Raw genomic sequence first — 21,528 nt, 5'->3', positions numbered from 1 at the left:
CGCGAATTCAGTTACTACCAAGTAGTGATGGAAAAACGGCTTTTTGAAACTCCCAGTCAATTTAAGGAAATATTTTTCATAACGATTCAGTGATTGAATTCACTTTTAATCACCACCGCACCGTCACATGCTGGTCAAAACAGTGTGTCACTGTATGCAACGAGAGCACAAACATTTGCAATGACTTTTACAAACCAACAGCAAATATGTATTTGTTTAATCTACTAAATTTAATCTACAAATCAATTAATGTAGCCTAAAGCATGAATGTGTTATTATGAACCTACTATATAATTATTGAAATGTATTTACTTACCAGTTTTGAGTGTTTTTATGAGTGATTAAGTTTCACTCTGACAGACTCCCTTACTAGAGACACACCCAGAAAATTAATTGTTAATACTGTTAATATTACTTTTAACTATTCTAATCTTAATTTATGACAGAGTGTCCAGAAACACAGAAAAACTCCTGGTGAAGCGACTGAGATCCACAAGACACAATTATAGAGATGGCATTTATTAAAGAGGAGAGTGAAGACATGGCGTTTATTAAAGAGGAGAGTGAAGACATGAAGATTGAAGAATTTAGTGTGAAACAAGAAGAAACTGAGACACAAACAGGTTGGTTTCATTTCTCAAAGCTTTTAATCCTTATTAAAATGTCCAGCTCTACAGAAATGAATGATAATTTTGAAGAATGTCACACGAGTGTCCTGATTAAAATGTCCTCATTTTTTTTTTTTTTTTTACTTAAAGCAGGTTGTGTCATGTGGACAGTAGGGATGCTCATAACTAACCATTAACCGACAGTAAAACTTTTGACTGATTAATACTATCGGTTAAACGGTTAAAAAAGTATTTTTTCAAGAAATTTGGAAAATGTTTGCTACATGGCTTAAAAAATATGCTACACAAAAAAATTAGCTTTTGAGATTTTTTTTTTATTACTTTAATGTAAAATACTGGTGAATACAGTGAAATGCTTACAAACTCTAAACACCGTGGACATACCTAAGGCCACTTTAGTCTTTAAATGTAACGGTATTCAGAATAAGAACGAAAAATAAAAGTAGCTATGTTAACTTCAAGCCAAAACAAATTAATTTAAAGCGAAAATGAAACCGAAACCTGTGTTGGGCTTCATGTAGCTTACTTCTCTTATTTAGTTCAAATCCAGATGTTATTGGGGTGTGTTGTACTTCATTTGAGTTTCTATATCCATGTAAAACATCATCCTTCACATGCGCAAAAATGAGCTTGGCGTAACAGCACAGTGAGGAGGGGCTCATGCTGAATGGCACAGGTTGTACTACAGATCATTTAACTTAAGCAGTGTATAGTGGACAAATAAAGCTAAACGAATTGGCTGTATTTTAACTGAGAGCAAAACTTTGTACCTATATTTCCAGTGGTATAGTACATTGCACATAGTTTGTGCTTGTTACGTTTAGACCCCAGGGGATTACATACTTCAAATTCATCTTTACAAATATGTAGCATAAGCGCTTGTAGGTTACTTGCAAAGAATTTGTGTTTTGAAGTGAAGTCCATATTGATAATAATTTAAAACATGTTCATCTTTTTCTATGTTCAGCTCAGTTTGTATTTGGTCCCAAATGTCCTCTTGAGAACAGTATATCCCTACCTCACAAATAGGAACGTAAGAGTAACTTCCAGTCTTGTTACCACTTAACTCTCTTTGTGTGTACTGTATAGGTTCAGTCATCTCAAATTTTGATTTACATTCTTTTTTGAACTAGTGTGGAGACCTAATAAGTCTTGAGGGAAAAAGTCAGGGAACTGCAGCACTTCTTGAAGTTCTGGACAAAGCAAGCAAAACTGAACTCCATCGATTTGTACAACAGAGGAAGAAAACCATTCACTGTCAGACCAACATCAACACTCTCTCCAACCACGTCATTGTCTATAATATAAAAGAGATAAGGAAAAGCACAATTTAATTACCCATCAAATAGAAGCATGCACTAAACCAGTTTTTTTTTCTTAAACAGCTGATTTTACATTTTGAAAAACATTTCGGGTGACAGTAGAAGCCCCAATTAGCCATCAGTGATTTAACGGGTCAGGGCTTCAGCATCACACTGGGCTTTTCTTTGTGTATATAATACAAATAAAAGCCTTACAATTATTAACCCCCTTAGCATTCCTGTAAAATTTGCCTAAAAAAGGCATACCCAAAGTAAATTGCATGCTGTTCTTTAACCAAACCATGCATGTACTCCAAATGGTTTATCTCTAGGCGCTTATCAAAGAAAGCCACTTGGAGACTCTAAGTGTCCCTTTGTAAAAGGGATGTTGGCGATTAATCGGTGATAGTTTAATTGCCACAATACATTTAATCGGTCGTCGATTAAGCAGGTTCGTGTGCGTGCGTGCTTCTTAACGGCGAAACACGTAAAGCAGACTAGGAAAAATGAAGCGAGTGCGCCGGAGTTGTTTGGGACCATTTTACCGCTAGAGTTAAGCCTTAATCATGACTAAGTTTGCGTGTGCATTTGCAGACTTTTGTTTTGTGCAAATGTAAGTTGTAATATTGTGTTTATTTTGTGTAGGCCTATGTATATCTGATTTATCTCATATAGGATGCATTTGGTTAAGAATCAACGCTGTAGTAAAGCCGTGCCGGGGATCAGCTTCAGCACATGCAGCTCTAACAGCAATAATGACCATGATTGGGACCGTCATATTAAGTAACATTATGAAGAGATTAATGTTGTAATAAAACATTGTGTATTATTTGGGTTTAGTTGCCGTGTTTGATTGCGTTGCTCCAGGAAGACCACACATGAGTCACACATTCTGCATTTAGCTTAGTTGAAGTTCACTTGTGCACTCGGGTCATTTTGTGCAGATATAATAACAATCTTCCCAAAAAGTATGTTTGAGGTCAGTGAGAATACAGGTTTATCTCCTTATGCGAGACTTGAAAGTTTTACCTGGCAGTTGGTTTAGCGGGTCCTTGTAGAGGATGTCATGGACTTGCCGGCCCTGTAGTGCTAACGGCATCATGAACCTCGCACACCGTTTCATGATGAACTTAGTCATCAGCAAATTTGTAGAAGAGGAGGTAGACTTCAGTTAGGGGCTTGGAAAAAGCATCCACCAGCCTGTAAATAAAAACAGGTTGTGCTTAAAAATACATATTTAGTCTGGTGTAATGCACCTGTACTACTGTCAATGAAATAAGCAACATACTTAGACTTAAAATAGCTGGTAACAGGGTTTCCGCGTAAATTAAATTATGCCAAATTAAGGCCAGTAAAAAGTAGTAAACGTCATCTGACGAGGTAGTACATTTTCGAACCCCCATCCAACTAGGCCTATGAGTTTCAATTTGTGTTAAGTGCAGGACTTTGTTCTAAAATTCGCGTGGATTTATTTATAATATTGCGAGTAGGACCTGAGCGATATCATGTGACGTGGTGTTTGTTCGTTCGCGCGCGCTGAAACAAACTGGGTACCCGGCTGGCCTGGCTTGCTGCCCAACCTGTTCGCGAGTTCGCTTCTATTTCAGTCATCAGTCGGCCGCCAAAGCCATATTTGATCGGTGAGTAGCCTAATGTAGACGACTGACTGCTGCGCTTGTGACAGGGTGCATGTTAACTGAAAGAAGGAACAGAGAGAGAGCCCCGGCTGCGCGCGCGCACTCAATTCACTCTTGCTCTCTCTCCCTCGCTCATATTAATCAAAATCAATTGACACGATGGTAAAAGGTCGGAAGACAGAAGTTTCACGTGGCACAATTGGAAATTTATTTCCTGCTGTGTGTGAATTGTGCTAAAAAAACGTTGCCTTATCTTCTCTGAAAAGCGTTCCCCACATTTAGCTGACATAACCACACTTTCAATAAATGGAAAAATCTATCCTAAAAAAACCTATTTGTTGACACAAATTTTGTGCGATGTCCTAACTGATGGGATAACCTCACAATGCATACACGTCCGCTAATGACGCGTCACTTTAATGAATGGTTAAAACAACTGATCTGTCCTCACGGGACTTCTGAATCGGTAACACAATATGGTTCCATTTATTAAAATCTAGTTAACTACATTAGTTAACATGAACTATTAATAAACTGCACGTCTAGATCATTAATTAATCTTTCTTAATGTCAATTTCACCATATAGCCTACATTATTGAAATCAAAAGTTGTATTTGTTAACATTAGTTAATGCACTGTGAAGTAACATGAACAAACAATTCATGTATGATGTAAACTACGTAGTATTTTCAGTAGGGATGCTCCGATCGATCGGCCGGAGATCGGTATCGGCCGATCATCACATTTTAAGACTCGATCGGTACTCACTCAACTTGGCAGATCTCACAAACCGATCACAATTTGATGACGTCAAAACGTGAGGAGGTAGCCTATATGATGCGTGGGGACTTAAATTATTTGGCCGTCATGTCATCGCCGGTGTGGAATTAGGCTGCTATGATGTGATGAGAAACAATGAAAAAAATGTGCTATTTGCCGTGTATGTTTCAAAGGAATCTCACATGGAGGATCATTGTCCTCCAGAGAGAGCGCCTTTTTGAAGAGTATGCTTCGCTCGCTCAGTCCACAGCGCCACTCGCTCCGAACGCCCGCAGTGACATGCTGTCTAGAAAATTTGTTAAATAAGTTGGGCTGCCCGTGCACGACTAAAGTTTTTTTCTAGTCGACTAGTAGTAGTTCATTTAAGCCATTAGTCTAATTGCATATCTATATTAATTTAATTAAATATATATGGGAGAAAATACTAAACCATAATGAGCATCATCATAATAGGCTATATTGCCTATATTCCGCATATCAAGCGCATGCATAAAGCTTGCCACAAAGAACCGGCAAAAGTAATGTTTATGCAGCATGATACATTTTAATTGTTTATTAATAAACTGCAAAGATACAGTTGGCGATGTTGACACCGTCTTCGCATAGTGAACGCGCTTATAGAGAGAAATGCACACTTCATACGGATTAGCCTACATAAGCAGAGAGTAGCCCATTTATTATCGATTTAAATAGTTTTTTTTTAACGTAGACATTTCAAGCCTGAACTATACGTTCTCAGGTATGTGAGGCAAGTTGAGGTTCGGTTCACTTATGAGACGCGCTCCAGTTCACGCGCCGGCGCCTCCGTGTCCTGATTATATTGTCTGCTATATTTCGCTTATTTATTAAATCCAGGTAATTGGTTGATGAAACATAGTTTGAAATTAAGATACAATTTTTACAAAACGAAATTCACTTTAAAGAATCGTTTTTTTACAAAACAAAACTTAATTAAGTGGTCAAAATCATGTCTGACCCATTCCAAATGTTTTCCGATATATTGGGCATCTTATGATCCTATCTTACTCATCTCATGCGGTTCCCTTTTAATAAAATCAACATATATGGCATTTTAAAAAAAAGAACACTATATTAGCCTACTATAAAAAATAAATATGAAACGTATATTTATGTTTTTAAGTTATATTTAAACGTCACACCACTCCGCTTTTCTCATGTGTGTGGCCTATATATGCATGTGTGCGTGCATATGGGGGAGGGGTGCGATTTTCGAATAATGAGCGAATAATACCCAGATCTTCGAATATTATTTTTGCTTGAAATGCCTTCTAATGAGTAGCATCAAACTACTCCAATTTGTTCTAATTAAATTAATAATTAATCTAATTCAATTAATTTTGTCCTGCTTAGACTTGTATTAGACCAGGTTTAAGTTACATCAGACTCTCTACACTCACCTAAAGAATTATTAGGAACACCTGTTCAATTTCTCATTAATGCAATTATCTAATCAACCAATCACATGGCAGTTGCTTTAATGCATTTGGGGGTGTGGTCCTGGTCAAGACGATCTCCTGAACTCCAAACTGAATGTCAGAATGGGAAAGAAAGGTGATTTAAGCAATTTGGAGTGTGGCATGGTTGTTGGTGCCAGACGGGCCGGTCTGAGTATTTCACAATCTGCTCAGTTACTGGGATTTTCACACACAACCATTTCTAGGGTTTACAAAGAATGGTGTGAAAAGGGAAAAACATCCAGTATGCGGCAGTCCTGTGGGTGAAAATGCCTTGTTGATGCTAGAGGTCAGAGGAGATTGGGCCGACTGATTCAAGCTGATAGAAGAGCAACTTTGACTGAAATAACCACTCGTTACAACCGAGGTATGCAGCAAAGCATTTGTGAAGCCACAACACGCACAACCTTGAGGCGGATGGGCTACAACAGCAGAAGACCCCACCGGGTACCACTCATCTCCACTACAAATAGGAAAAAGAAGCTACAATTTGCAAGAGCTCACCAAAATTGGACAGTTGAAGAATGGAAAAATGTTGCCTGGTCTGATGAGTCTCGATTTCTGTTGAGACATTCAGATGGTCAGAATTTGGCCTAAACAGAATGAGAACATGGATCCATCATGCCTTGTTACCACTGTGCAGGCTGGTGGTGGTGGTGTAATGGTGTGGGGGATGTTTTCTTGGCACACTTTAGGCCCCTTAGTGCCACTTGGGCATTGTTTAAATGCCACGGCCTACCTGAGCATTGTTTCTGACCATGTCCATCCCTTTATGGCCACCATGTACCCATCCTCTGATGGCTACTTCCAGCAGGATAATGCACCATTTCACAAAGCTCGAATCATTTCAAATTGGTTTCTTGAACATGACAATGAGTTCACTGTACTAAAATGCCCCCCACAGTCACCAGATCTCAACCCAATAGAGCATCTTTGGGATGTGGTGGAGCGGGAGCTTCGTGCCCTGGATGTGCATCCCACAAATCTCCATCAACTGCAAGATGCTATCCTGTCAATATGGGCCAACATTTCTAAAGAATGCTTTCAGCACCTTGTTGAATCAATGCCACGTAGAATTAAGGCAGTTCTGAAGGCGGAAGGGGGTCAAACACAGTATTAGTATGGTGTTCCTAATAATCCTTTAGGTGAGTGTATTTTAGGTATTTAAATGTTTATTTTGTCCTCCAAAGTTTACTATTGGACAATGTTTAATTAAACCTTGTGGGCTGCATCAGACTGCTCCATTTTGTTTGTATTTATCTTTGTCTTATATTAAGCATCGGTATCGGGATCGGAATCGGCCGATCACCATGACAAGAAATCGGCCATCGGTATCGGCTGCAAAAATCCTGATCGGAGCATCCCTAATTTTCAGGTTATTTATCTTATAATGTGTAGAAACATTGCCAAAAAAATAATAATAATAATTTAGTTTAGACTGGAGTGAGGTGAAACCAGAAAAAAAAGTGCAAAGCAAGTTGTTATCTAGCAGCAATTTGATTTATTTATTTACAAAAAAAAAAAGTATCTGGCAGCTAATTCTATTAAATTTTACAGTATATGGTAGAAAATTAGACTTAAATAAACTTTTAAAATAAACTTTTTAATGCTTCGTTTTTATTCTACTTTTTGATATTGATATGATTATACCAAAACAATTATCTGGTCCAGCAAAGAAGAAAGCTATGAAATCAAGTGGTAAAATCAAAGCTTAAAAAAAAAGAGGGCAAGAAAGGATAAGTGTCTGTCGGCCACCACCGAAGACCAATTTTGACCAAGGAAAAAACCCTGGACATTATGGGGAAATGCAAGTTTTCGAAGATATTTCATTATTTTACTTGTCTCTAAATGAAAGATAAAATATGATAGAGCAATAGAATGAACAGTGACAGAAACAGAAGCATGCTTTTTAGCAGGATTAATTAAGCATGAAAATATCTGAAGGAAATATATATTTGATGAACAAATTAAGCCAACTAATATGATTTATATTCTTTTGGTTTATCTACTAATACATTTAAAAATGACAAATGCAGTGAAAATTCAGGGATCGGTTACGGTATTGATATCGGCGAGTACCAAAAATGAAAGTATTGGTATCCGTCTCGTTCTGCAAAAATTGGTATCGTGCATCCCTAATTGAAAATATTTAACGGGTTCGCGTGAGGGAGGAGCAAACCAGTGCCATATTTGAAGCACATTTAGAGATGTGATGAAATAAATTGCTGTTTTGGGATTGTAATTTCACTGCTTAAGTCTGCGTGTGTGAGAATGTGTGTTTGTGGGTAAGTGTGTGTGATGTGACACACTTTATTATTAATCTTTATTAATGTTTATGGCTGTTAAGTGTTATTTGTTTTTAAGTGCCATGGTTATTATTCACCTTATTAGGGCTAAGGGTTAAAGGAGCTGTATGTAAGATTGTGGCCAAAACTAGTACTGCAATCACTGTCAAATTACTGTAGAGCGGTGTATCCCCTCCCCCTCCTCCCTGACTCGAGGTTGCCAGATAGGCTGCAGGATCCCGCAGGAACGTGACGAGCTGCAGCTGTGGTAACTAGAGCAGAGCTGGCAACCCGGATGCCGCAACACTACTGACTTCGTGATTGGTAGAAAGGTGGAGGGTGGAGCATCAGACCAAAACACAACATGACAACATCAACATCAGTTGAGGGCTGCAACTGCACTTTTTAAATGACAATTTCCTGGCCAGACTACTGTTGTCAGTGATATAAGTATTTGAAATGTACATGATTTCTTAATGTCTAGTGACATTTCAGGGCCATTTTATGATTAATTGAAATACATTTCTTACATACAGCTCCTTTAACGTAATGGTTAGGATAACTCAAGGGCTAGGGTTAAAGGGGTCATATAATGCCATTTTTGTACAAGTTAATATGAATCTTTAGGGTCTAAATGAAAACTTTGTAATATACTTTTATTAAAAATTCTCATTAGTATTTTAAGAAAACACTAATTTTACCAGCTCAAAAATAGCTGTTTTCAGCACGCCGTTTCAGTGCACATGCCTTTAAATGATAATGAGCTTTGGTCACCCCGCCTCTCTGCGTACACAGTTTTTAATAACACAATAACCATAACGCGTTGTTCATTATGAACGTGGGGTTATGAATTATATTGAGAACATTGTAACGTTACATAGAATACATGTCGTGTTGGTAGTAAAAAATATTGTGGAGGTAGTAAAAAAGGTATTAAAAGGTAGTAAATTCATCTCTATGATTCCTGCATATACCCTGGGTAAGTGGCCCATACTGCCGCAGAATTCGTGTAATACACCTCTCCAAAAATGTCTGCATTTTGTTGTATAACAGTAGAGCTGGTTGATTCACAAACCTGCCAGGTAACCTTTACAGTTGGTGTTTTCCTTAAACCAAAACCCAATATCCACAGTCAGATCCTCTGGATCAAATCCGGATATCTGCAATACATGAATTCAAATATTTATTACAACACTATCAGCAAACTGTTTTACTTGGCATTGGGCTTAATAGATTAGTAATATAAAGTGTACATGTTTGAACTTCCAAAAACCCTGCATGTTTGGCAGTGTTGTGGATAATATGACGGGGGCATCCATGTATGTAAATGCTGCCATTTTCCCTCAGCATTCTGGCGGCAATTTAATTTTTGGCCCCTGTATTTACAGGAGCATTGTCAATAGAGAGACCTACACAATTTCTCCAAGGGAGGGAGGTGTCATTGATTTTTTTTTTATAAATCACTTCAGCAGTTCGTGGTGCACAAATCAAGGAATCTGTGCACAACTTTGTTGCTGTCAAATATTCTTACTGTGAGGGGATTCATCTTCTCTAGACCTGTAACAATAAGGTTCATAACTAAACCTACATGTTGTTCAAATATTTTATGAGTGTGCCTGTAGAAATGGATAAAAAAAATACAAATTACTGGTAGTTGTTTAAACTCATACCAGTATCATTTGAGCCATCTGTGACAAGTGTGAAGGGATTCTCTCTCATTTTCATCACCATTCCTTCTTGAAATGAGGTGCCACTGCTTCATTTATGATTGACGTTTTTTTGGGTGCTTGCGCTCTTAAAAGCTCTGAGCCATGGGGAAGTCTCTAAAACATTCTTTGTACAAGGGGCTGAAATGGTCAGCAATGTTAGAGTATGTAAAATGTTTTTAATGGCAGGCTAGCAGATATCGTTGACTCGTGCTAGCCTGGCAACGGCGAACTATGCAACTGGAAGGACTGGATGAAATTTTTTTTGAAAACTGTCTCCACTGACAAATAACACCCAGGCTAACTTGGAAATGAGTTCCGATGTCCAAAATCCTGAACCACCCCTTTAACGACAGCCGACTGTAGCGTCCTGCCACAGCACTGGCGCAAATGAAGTGCATCTCGAAACAGCATCTCGAATGCGGACGGAGACGGGGTACTTTTGAGCCGTGGAGGGCAGAGATTCTGGCTCTGGGGCGCACTTCAGTGCTAAATACCTGAACTAAAAAAAAGACATGACACCACTGACAACCGAACCAAGGTGGTGAGTGGGGGTCGACACCACATCGCTGGCTATGTCTGTCCATTTGTCAGCTCTGTCAACTTTGCCCGCAGCTGATACGAATGTACAAGAGCGCTGTTTGACTTCTTGAAGCACGTTTTCAAATGATTTTAAACCCAATCTCACAATTTTGGTTGACATGCTAGTGTTGCATGGGCAAATAATCGACACATTACACATGTCCATTGTAAAAGAAAGAATAATATTGTTATGTTAAGGACTGGGTTAAAGTTAGGCTACTGTATAATTCACACGGGTGATTCTTACTCTCCTACACGTTATACATTATTTACTGTGCATATTCGTTCTCGCCACCTACTGGCAACTATTCAGAACACACCAAAAGTTACCAGTGCCTTTGTAAGTGACGACAACGATGTGTGAACGACCGTGTAGCTGCCTCGTTTGTTAGCATTGCTGGAGGACAAGAGTGCTATACAAATACGGTGCTGTACAAAAACGTAAATTATAGTTCACCTCAAAGTTTTTTATTTGTGTATTTATTTAATTTGTATTATTTCTTCCCCAAGCTCATAAAATAAATTTGGGTCGCACATAAATTGACAGGGTCGGTCGGAAACCGGAACCAAACTAATTTTTTTTAATGCCTAGTTGTGAGGATACTGCCTTTTCTAGTATCTTTGACAGAAAAGGTAGATTCGAGATCGGCCTGTAATTGACCAAATCTGTTGGATCAAGTTGCATTTTTTTAACAAGCGGTTTAATCATAGCCAGCTTAAAAGTTTTTGGTACGTATCCTAATGACAAAGATGAATTAATGACTATTAACAAATAACATTAATAACTAACCCTTTAATGACTCGCCCTCATGTCGTCCCAAGCCCGTAAGACCTCCGTTCATCTTCGGAACACAGTTTAAGATATTTTAGATTTAGTCCGAGAGCTTTCTGTCCCTCCATTGTAAATGTATGTACGGTATACTGTCCTTGTCCAGAAAGGAAATAAAGACATCATCAAAGTAGTCCATGTGACATCAGTGGGTTAGTTAGAATGTTTTGAAGCATCGAAAATACATTTTGGTCCAAATATAACAAAAACTATGACTTTATTCAGCATTGTATTGTCTTCCGGTTCTGTTGTCAAGCCGCGTTCAGTGACGCTGATGACGTAAGACGCTGCTGACGTGTGTCTGGTGCGCCCGAGCTTCGTTTACAGTCTGAGGGAGACGCATGCCGTAAACAAAACAATCTTCGCAACATGTCTAAGGATTTCCACACAGAGGAAGACTTGCATTTTTTTTTTGCCCAGCCATATTTATTTGAACCCGAATACACGGACACACCAGACACACGTCAGCAGCGTCTTACGTCATCAGCGTCACTGGACTCGTGAACGCGGATTGAATAACTTCCGAAAAAGGGTCAAAGGTCCAATTTGAGTTCAACATTTTTTTGTAGATAGGTTAATACAGGTATTCACTAAAATGTGAAAATTACAATATTATACCTATAACTCAATTGTCAGGACATTAAGATAACTTTAAAGTCATTTTTCTCAGTTTCACACTCTGGCGAGTTAAGGTCTTTTGCCTTAGTAGGGCATTATTTGTCTGAATGTTTTGATGTCTACTGCTTTGTGGCATTAACATGTGCTTAAAATTGTATTTATCTTTTTTTTCCATCTTAGACCTGATGCCACTGAAAGAGGAGAGTCAAGAACTGAGTGATGTAAAGGAAGAGAAACGTCATGATTTTATAACTGGAGACAATTTTTTGAGTTGCTCCCAGACTGAAAAGACATCCTCACAAAAAAGAGCTCAAAAGACTGGAACTAGAAGTCATTTCACCTGCCCTCAGTGTGGAAAGAGTTTCAATCATCATGGAAACCTTAAAGTCCACATGAGAATACACAATGGAGAGAAGCCTTTCACCTGCCAACAGTGTGGAAAAGGTTTTACTGAAAAAGGAAACCTTAAAAAACACTTGCAAATTCACACTGGAGAGAAGCCTTACACATGCCCCCAGTGTGAAAAGAGTTTCACTGGAAAAGGAAGTCTTAAAATCCACATGAGAGTTCACTCTGGAGAGAGTCCTTACACCTGCCAACAGTGTGGAAAGAGTTTTACACATAAAGCAACAATTAAAGTCCACATGAGAATTCACACTGGAGAGAAGCCTTACGTATGCTCTCAGTGTGGAAATAGTTTTACACATCAAGGATCCCTTAATGACCACATGAGAATTCACACTGGAGAGAAGCCTTTTGCATGTGATCAGTGTGGAAAGAGGTTCAGACGTAAAGTAAACCTTGATTGCCACATGAGGATTCACTCAAGAGAGGACTGTTTTATATGTCATCAGTGTGGAATGAGTTTCACAGACAGTGATCACCTTAAGAGGCATGTAATAACTCACACTGGAGAGAAGCCTTGTGTCATGTGTCATCATTGTGGAAAGACTTGCTCAAGCAAAGCAATCCTCAAGGTTCACATGAGAGTTCACACTGGAGAAAAGCCTTTCACCTGCCCTCAGTGTGGAATGAGTTTCACAGTTGAAGGAAACCTAAAGACTCACATGAGAGTTCACACTGGAGAGAAGCCTTTCACTTGCCCTCAGTGTGGAAAGAGTTTTACAGTTAAAGCAAACCTAAAGACTCACATGAGGCTTCACACTGGAGAGAAGCCTTTCACATGTCTTCAGTGTGAGAAGAGTTTCACTTATCACACAGAGCTGAAACGTCACTTGCAAAATCATACTTGAAAGAAATTGCAGTGTTGCTCAGTGTGACGAGATAAACTGAACAAACAAAAAAAATCATCTGCAGATTCAATCTAGAGTGAGTCCACTTGTTGTGGACCAAATATTGTGTAAATATTTTGTCTGAACACTTAGAGATAAGTCAGTCAGAGGTGAGACCCTATTTGTGTTTTTTTTTTGTGTGTGAATAGTTTGTTTACTTGGCTCTGCGACTTAAAATGCCAGAAAATATTTATCTGATATTTATTTTTATTGAATAGAGGCATAAACTTCCATCTTGCTGTCAAATGGCACAATGTAATGAAAAGTATAAATAAAATGGCATAAACTGGCATATTATTTAATTAATCTTTAGAGAATGAATGCACAGATGTTTTCAATCTGGATATGAATATGGCTACTATTGGGGCTCATCTGATGATATCTGGAAGCTCGTTCTAGCTGTGGTTTGTGTATTAGCTAAACATCTATCTTTCTACCTAAGTTTGTGAACACTTTGAAAACATCTAGTTATCTTCATTGATTACTCCAAATGTGACCTGATCTTGATTTAACTCACTATTATAGACAATGACAATCTGGCTACACTAATAACACAATCATTTGTACTTTTTACAAGTTTATCGAATACAGTAAGTAATCATTCACAGGTCAGGGTGGTAAGTGAACCCTTGAATTTATTAAAGGTCCTTTTTGTAGATCCTCGTTTAGCACCATTTTTGGACCATCCATTCAAGTCAAGTCTAGTCAAGTTCATTTATTTGTCTCCCATGAGAGAAATTTGGTTTAGAGACAGGGTACTGCTGCATAAGCAAACATAAAACATATAGACAGCATAAAACATAAAAACAACCAAACAAAGTAGAGGATACATAACTGGCAACCAGATAGGGACCAAAGTGCAAGAGGTTAGGGCTCACTACTTGAAGTAAATTGCAATACACATTAAAAACATTTTTCCTCCCTACATTTGCTCATTAATGAGCTTAACCGACACAGGGATAAAGGAATATTTGAACCAGTTGTAATTACATAAGGAGACCCTGTATCTTCTCCCTGAGGGCATCTGCGAGTATTCGCTGAACAAAACATGTGAACTGTCATTTAAAACAATTTTTTGCCTGAGTAAGGACAGCCTCATTGAACAGTTCCTGAGGGTTAAGGGGGAGGGGGAGGGGGAGGGGGGGGGGGGGGGGGGTGACCCATAATCCTGCCCGCTACTCTGACCAGGTTGAGAATCTGCGATTTAAGATTGACACTCAAATTACCAAACCAACTGGTGATACCATACCTTAAAATAGACTCTATTGCTGCCCAATAGAATATTAACATTATGTTTTTACTGACACCAAACAACCGCAGTCTGCGTAAAAAGTGGAGGCGCTGGTGGACTCTAACGCAGACAGTGGCTGCCTGTGTCTGCCAGCTCAAGTCACTGTCAATGTGAAAGTACTTGCATGAATTTTGCTGATTAATGTTATTGCCATGTATGGTCACAGGGCTTCGGTCACCAATTGATTTGGGATCAAAGAGCATTTCTACGGTCTTACAGGTGTTAATCTGTAATTTATGATTGTCGCACCAGTCCACAAACCTATCCACAGCATCTCTGTGAATGGATGAGTCAGAGTTCTTAGTGAGCAGACTAAGAACAGCTGTATCATCCGAAAACTTCACCACATATTGATTAGGCTCAGAACTAACACAGTCATTTGTATACAGAATAAACAGAAATGGTGAACTGACACATTCCTGAGGGGCACCCGTACTACATATTTCATATTTCACCTGCTGTGGCCTCTTAGTAAGGAATGAGTGGTACCACCTGATTAAAAATGGATTTACATTCAGAAGGGCTAATTTTCTCATGAGATTATGTGGCTGAATTGTATTAAAAGCAGAGCTAAAATCAACAAGGAGCAGTCTAGCATATGCACCTGGGGTTTCAAGGTGCTTCAGTGTAAGGTGCATTATAGTTGATATGGCATCACTTGTACTTCGTTTCTTTGTATATGCAAACTGATATTTGTCTAATACTGGCTCCACCTCCGAGCGAAGAACATTTACCATAAGTCGTTCCAGGCCCTTAAAGACATTTGAAGTTAATGCAACAGGTCTATCTATAATCGTTGTCCTCCTGAGGACATGCCTTTTTTGGGACTGGAATTATAATGGACTTTTTCCAAATCTCAGGTACAACATGTTTATCAATAGAAAGTTGGAACAACTGGTGCCATACCGGAGACAATTCCTCTGCAAATGTCTTTAAGAGAAAAGTGGACATATTATCTGGCCCCGTCGCTTTTTTCAAGTACATTGATTTAAAAACCTTGGTTACCGCATGTGGATCTATAAAAATCCTGTCCTTCACATTACAGTTTACATTATCTAAAACATCACAGCAGTCCCTATTTTTATCAGATTCAAAACGCATATAAAATTGGTTCAGTGCATTTGCTTTTAAACTCTCATCCTGAGCAACCAGGGGCTTCCTTTTAGCCTCCATGTTTGTCATTCCTCTAATTGAGTCCCACAGTTTCTTAGAGTTGAACATGGACAAATTCTGTTCTGCCCGCTCCTTGTGTTGCAGCCTAGCTGCTCTCATATATTTATTTAGCTCTTTGTGAGCTGTTTTGATTCCATCTTTAGCGCTAAGTTTAAAAGCAGACTTTTTCCACTTAATACACTCCTTGATCTCTTTTGTTATGTAAGGTTTATTGTTCGGATATATCTTAACAGTTTTCTGTGGAATGATGGAGTCAACACAAAAGGAGATGTAGGCAGTTGTGGATTCCGTAGCCCTGTCAATGTCCGCCTCCTTTAGAAAGACGTCCCAGTCTGTCGAGAGGAAACATCCTTTCAGTTCCTCAATTTTATCGTCCGACCACACCTTTACAGTTTGAATTTCTGGTTTGCTGGACTTGAAGACTGACCGATATGTAGGTAGCAGATGAATTGCATTATGGTCAGAGTTGGCAAGGGGAGGTTTGGCTCTGGCTGTTCCATTCCCACAAACTTGTTTACGTTTATCATTATTTATATTATGCAACAGTTTCTGAAATGGCAGGACTCAGGAGAACATGTACATTGATCAGCCACAACATTAAAATCGCTCACAGGTAAAGTGAATAACATCGATTATACTTAAATTACAATGGCCCCTCTCAAGGGGTGGGATATACTAGGCAACTAGTGAACAGTCAGTTCTTGAATTTTATTTCATGTTTTCACACTTGCATGCTGTCTGAGGAGAGGGCTCTGAGATCAGAATTTGGCTCAAACCCAGAGCACTCCTCCCCTATCCCTCGCTGGGATAGGAATAATCGAGAGTGAGAAGTTGGGGTGGTGGAGGGATGCTGGAAAAACTTTTTTGGAACAGAGGTAAGTTGGCTCTATATACAAGTCAACTTAATAAAACAATTTCACAAGTCCACACTTAACATATAATTAAATATAGTAGTAAATATGCATATTTTGTAAGCTGTCCGAGGAGGCTCTGAGTTTGGAATTTGGCCTGAACCCAGAGCACTCCCCCCAAAAAAGCAAATAAGCGCGGGACAGCTGCTGCGAGTTGAGCTTGGCAGCTCAACCGGGAGGGGTCACTTGGTGTCCGGCGGGAGCCTGTGGCTCACAGCATAACTTGGGTAAGTCCCTCTTGCGGGTGAATGAGACGTACACGATTCCAACCAGGAGCAGCTCACAGCATCAGATGGGCAAGCCCTGCTGACCAGGCAAGCGGAAGTGCAAGTGGTTACAATCAAGCTTCAACACGAGCTTCTCAAAAGTGTGAAGAACTATCTGCGATCGACAATGGCTATATTTATATGCAACCAAATAATCCATAAAGTCTTCATATAAACACCTTAATCGATCCGATTGAGCTTGTTCTGAATGAAATTTCGACAGGATTGAAAGGAGTGGTTTATTCCTTTTTCTAATCTGATCGAGTGGACATGTAAACACTTGATCGGATTGAAAACTGAAACTGAAAAGACTGCGCATGTGCAATGACATACAAATAGCGTAATGACGTATGACACGCGGAACGAGCTGTTCTTCCTGTTGAATAAAGTGTCACATGAGTCAAATGAGTGTCCCGTCATTGTAAAATTCTCCTTTCACTTCTGTCGCAAATTAGATTACTACAAGATAATTGAAGAGTTTGCAGCAGCCAAAGCAAGAAAGGTCCTCTTTTAAATGGTGAGTCGATTGTATTAATTCATTACACCTGTCTTAAGTCAACAGTAGGGGTCGATATGTGATAAAGAGCACTGTATTGTCTTACTTTGACCCTGTGTTCGGTCCCCTTAATGGCAATAGTGTTCCCTGATGGCAGTGGCCTCTTCCAGCAGGAAAATGCATCCTCTTTTTAAAATAGGGAAATTAGTTTGTCTGTAATGCTCAGTCAAATAGTAAAAACAACATGAAAAGGATCGTGATAAAATCATGAATCATGATTTTCCGTAAAAAAATCGTGATATGATATTTTTGCCATATTGCCCACCCCCAGGGGCGGACATCCCTATTGGGCAAAAGTCGGCAATTGCCTTGGGCTCCGAGCTACCTAGGGGCCTGCATTAATTTATGGTTACGTTTTTTTTTTGTTTTTTGTTTTACTTGTCACAAATTATATATTTCTAAAACTCCATTTGCTAAAATGGCATCACAATGCTTAAATCTTTATTTTTGCAGACAGGAGGGGGCCCCCCACACTACATTGGACTATTCCATTATCTCACTTACTGCGTATCTACGAAAGTGTCAAGTGATTGACAAGGCTAGTGATTGACAAAAAAAAAAAACTGAAGGAGACGAAGTGATTGACAGACAGCGTACAGAGTAGAAAGCAAAAATAAAGCGAAACTACCCAAGTGTTGCTGAAAAAAAGGAGGAAGCAGGAGAAAGCAAAAGGTTTTTAGCAAATTTGCCAAAGGTAGCATACTTTTTTGTGATGCCCGCTGTTGCTGACGCTAATGTGGCTAGCTTCTGACCCACCTCCAGTGATAAAAAGTTTCCTGTGTGAAGCCTATGGCTCTCTGGCTTTTTTCAATTCTCCTCTGCTCTCCTGTACCAACACCAGGATGGATTACACCTAGTGTGTGTAGGACTTTCATCACTAGTGGAGTGGAGAAGACCTGCCCATATTTCTGCCTTCATTTGATCCAGTGACCCTTGATTATTTAGAATAGCCCCCCTGTAATAATTCTGCAAGGCCTTACATTTCTTGGCAGTGAGCTTACCCTGACCTTTGCCCCCTAACTTACGCTCAGCACTCAGTTTCCTAAGTGCTGTGCCCATGCGCTTGTGAGCGTGATTTATGCACTCAAGCTTAACAATTTCATGTCCAGGGTATGGGTTGAGCGCAACCACCTCCTTGAATGCTGTACTGTCCCCATCTGACAGCATCTCTGTGTAGCGCAGCTGATGCTAAGACACAGACCTGGCCCACATCCTCTTGGCTGCCTCCTGCTCCATGGCCTTACTTGACCCTGATAAATTTTTTGCAGTCTACATGACTCTCCTTCCAGCTTTCAAATTCCTCCTGCGTAATCTTACCACCTCGCCTAGCACACTCTCTCGGGGTACAAGCATGGCAGTAAGAGGATAGCACCTCAAAGTCCACTACCAGCCCAGTGAGGATGTCGATGCACACACCTATGCCGTAGTGGGACGTGAAGCCTCTCTTCTGCCAGGTGCCATCAAAAGACACACTGATATTTATTATGGCATCCTCATCCTCCCTTACTATCTCAGCCACATCAGGGTCAATATCTGTGTATGCCTGCCTAATCTGGTCGCTGGTTCTCTGCAGTGGCTCCAAGCCTCTCTCAATTTCAGCGACTGAAATTAAATTGATAGTTTATTACTAACTGTTCATCCATATCATAAAACACAAATAGATGAAGGCCATAATCTATAATGCCACAAATGTTACAGAGAGAGAGAGAGAGATGCTAAATGCAAGCAAAAAGATGGAACGTTTCCCATTACTGCAAACATAAGTTTTTCCATTCTGGGAAAAAGTATCTTCACTAAGAGATGTACACCTTGGAAAAATAGCCAAAAGAATAACACTTTCCAAAGTTAACACCAGAAAAGAAGCTGGAAGTTCTCCTAGGAAAGGGGACAGCAGCTCCACTGACAGCTAAATATCTGGGATTCACAACCACTTTAGGATCCCACAATTACAGATTTGTTTAGTATTATATAGTAATTATATTATACAAAAACTGAAATGTGTTGTGTACTGTAATTGTTTTGTATATATAGTGTGTAAAGTATAGTATATATGTGACACCTATATATTTAATATATGACATATTGGCTATGAATTTCTGTAGACTGCTTTGACACACTGAGTGAGAGAGAGAAAGAGAGAGAGAGAGAGAGAGAGAGAGAGAGAGAGAGAGAGAGAGAGAGAGAGAGAGAGAGAGAGTGTGTTTCCATACCGGTTGCTGTCCTTTGGTGTCTCTGATACGTTTTAACATGAAGGCCAGGAATCCTCAACACTTTGCTGATTTTTTTGAGAGCTGCATATCCCAAGCCTAACTCGCACATTCACATCAAACGCCACATAATTCATGGATATGTCTTGAATATGCGTAGATGTATAGACACTTTGCCTGTACCTATCTTCTTTGCAGAGACTGCACTCTAGTAGTAAACTACTACAGAACCCATGATTTTTTGGATCGATGTTAACTTTCAGGCCTGTCCATGCGCAATTAGGACAAATTAAACCACCGATCAGTTCATTCAAACACGCTACATGAACTATCAGCCACTGCTGTGGGGCGCTTTGATTACCTCCGCTGTCTGAACACTCCTGTTTTCAGAATGACAGTTTACGCATCGACGCACTATGTGATGGCATTTATCTTCTGTCTTCGTTGGTAATCCCTTGTGTCTTCTTGCTAATGACAACTGTTTTCGGCTTCTCTGAGATAATTTTACACGCAGATCTTTCAACATTTTAAACTACCGTGGAAATGTCAGAGTGCGTCACGTGATGATTCGGAACGAATCACGTTGTCAGAAATTGGCATCAGCCAATGAGATTGAGCATTTCGAGTTAAATCGCCCATTTTACTTTCATGATTGGTTGCTGATAAACAGGAAATGACCATATTTGGAACCGGCAGCATTGCAAAGGAGAGAGAGAGCTTTCTAACGGTATATGTGATGACAGGGTGCAGACAGCGATCACGGAGCAGCGGTATGATTTAGAACGCCAACTTTTGATGAATTGATGCGAGAGCATTTGAGGAGAATTCAGTCAAAGGAGCAAAGTGACACTTATTTAAGCAAGCATATTAAAAATGAACTGATTTCCCTTGTAACGAAATGTACAACTGATGCAATTGTAGAGAGAGTAAAAACAGCCAGATACTATGCAGTAATCAGGGACTGCACTCCAGACCTCAGTCACAATGAGCAGCTCTCAGTGGTGTTACAAATTGTTAATTGTGAGTTATCAAAGGGTGTCTCCATCCATGGAGTGTCTTTGTTGGATTTCTTCAGGCACTTGACACGACAGGAAAACTGTACGTTCACACCGCCGCCGACTTAAGCGACAAAGAAGCTCTGGCCGCCCTGTCGAGGACGCTTGTCAAAAAGTACGGGGAAGCTTGTTGACGCTTTGGAAGCTTTGGCCGCTCTGATGTAACAGCTTTCTATGTCCGAGAGAAGAGAAGTGTCACATGAAATGTAAACAAAAAAACAAGCAATATATTGACACTAGAAACCTTTTATAATGACAGCATTTTTATAACCGTTTTGCTCACATTTGGTCGGGAGAAAAATTTATAATTAGCTATTATTATTATTTGCATCTATTGCAATTGGTCAAATCGGCGTTACCGTGAGCAAATGAATTGCATTCCCGCTTAAAACGAGCGTTCGAAAATATTTATAATAAAAGTTGCGCTCAAATGTATATCACTGGATCATTATGGATCATCGCGAAGTTGTTGTGTTTGGTGCTGCTGCATTATATTTGCGGAGAAGACGTCGGACTCGGAGATTTTGGGTTCATGACACCCTACGGGTCCGTTATGAATTCGGAGAGTATCACCGGCTGGCAGCGTGCTGACAAAAGTGGGGCCGCTCATCATGATGACTAGCACCAATTACCGCAGTGCAATATGTCCTGCTGAGCGTCTGGCTATTTGCCTGCGGTTCTTGTCCACCGGGGACTCCTATCGCACTATTGCTGCCAGCTATTGTATGGGAGTGAGCACTGTGGCCAACATTGTCCCCCAGGTCTGCAGGGCCATTTGGGACTCCATGGTGGAGGAGTACATGCCAGTGCCCACCACAGAGGACTGGCTGAGCATTGCAAAGGGGTTTTACCAGCGGTGGGCTTTCCCCAACTGCCTTGGATCCATTGATGGGAAACACGTCATGATTAAGTCTCCTGACAATTCAGGGTCCAT

The 21,528-nt window shown here is 39.8% G+C and overlaps 1 protein-coding gene across 1 annotated transcript; it reads left to right on the top strand.

Moving 5' to 3' along the window:
- Window positions 1–417: 417 nt before the first annotated feature.
- Window positions 418–13,143, top strand: LOC130071689 (gastrula zinc finger protein XlCGF57.1-like). The gene is made up of 2 exons (XM_056236548.1): window positions 418–623; window positions 12,024–13,143. Exons 1-2 carry the CDS (start codon window positions 512–514, stop codon window positions 13,094–13,096), a joined length of 1,185 nt encoding a protein of 394 aa, XP_056092523.1. The 5' UTR covers window positions 418–511; the 3' UTR covers window positions 13,097–13,143.
- The last annotated feature ends 8,385 nt before the right edge of the window (window positions 13,144–21,528 follow it).

This window comes from Rhinichthys klamathensis, unplaced genomic scaffold (assembly GCF_029890125.1).
Source record: "Rhinichthys klamathensis goyatoka isolate OS25496 unplaced genomic scaffold, OSU_Roscu_1.1 h1tg000452l_1, whole genome shotgun sequence".
NCBI lineage: Eukaryota > Metazoa > Chordata > Actinopteri > Cypriniformes > Leuciscidae > Rhinichthys > Rhinichthys klamathensis.
The sequence above is the reverse complement of the archived record's forward strand: the minus strand, read 5'-3'. Positions and strand labels throughout refer to the sequence as shown.

Excerpts from the sequence above, each read along its gene's own strand:
- LOC130071689 (XM_056236548.1), top strand. The coding sequence starts at position 512 with ATGGCATTTATTAAAGAGGAGAGTGAAGACATGGCGTTTATTAAAGAG. Across the intron at positions 624-12,023 it reads AGAAACTGAGACACAAACAG|ACCTGATGCCACTGAAAGAG; the intron begins GTTGGTTTCATT and ends TTTCCATCTTAG.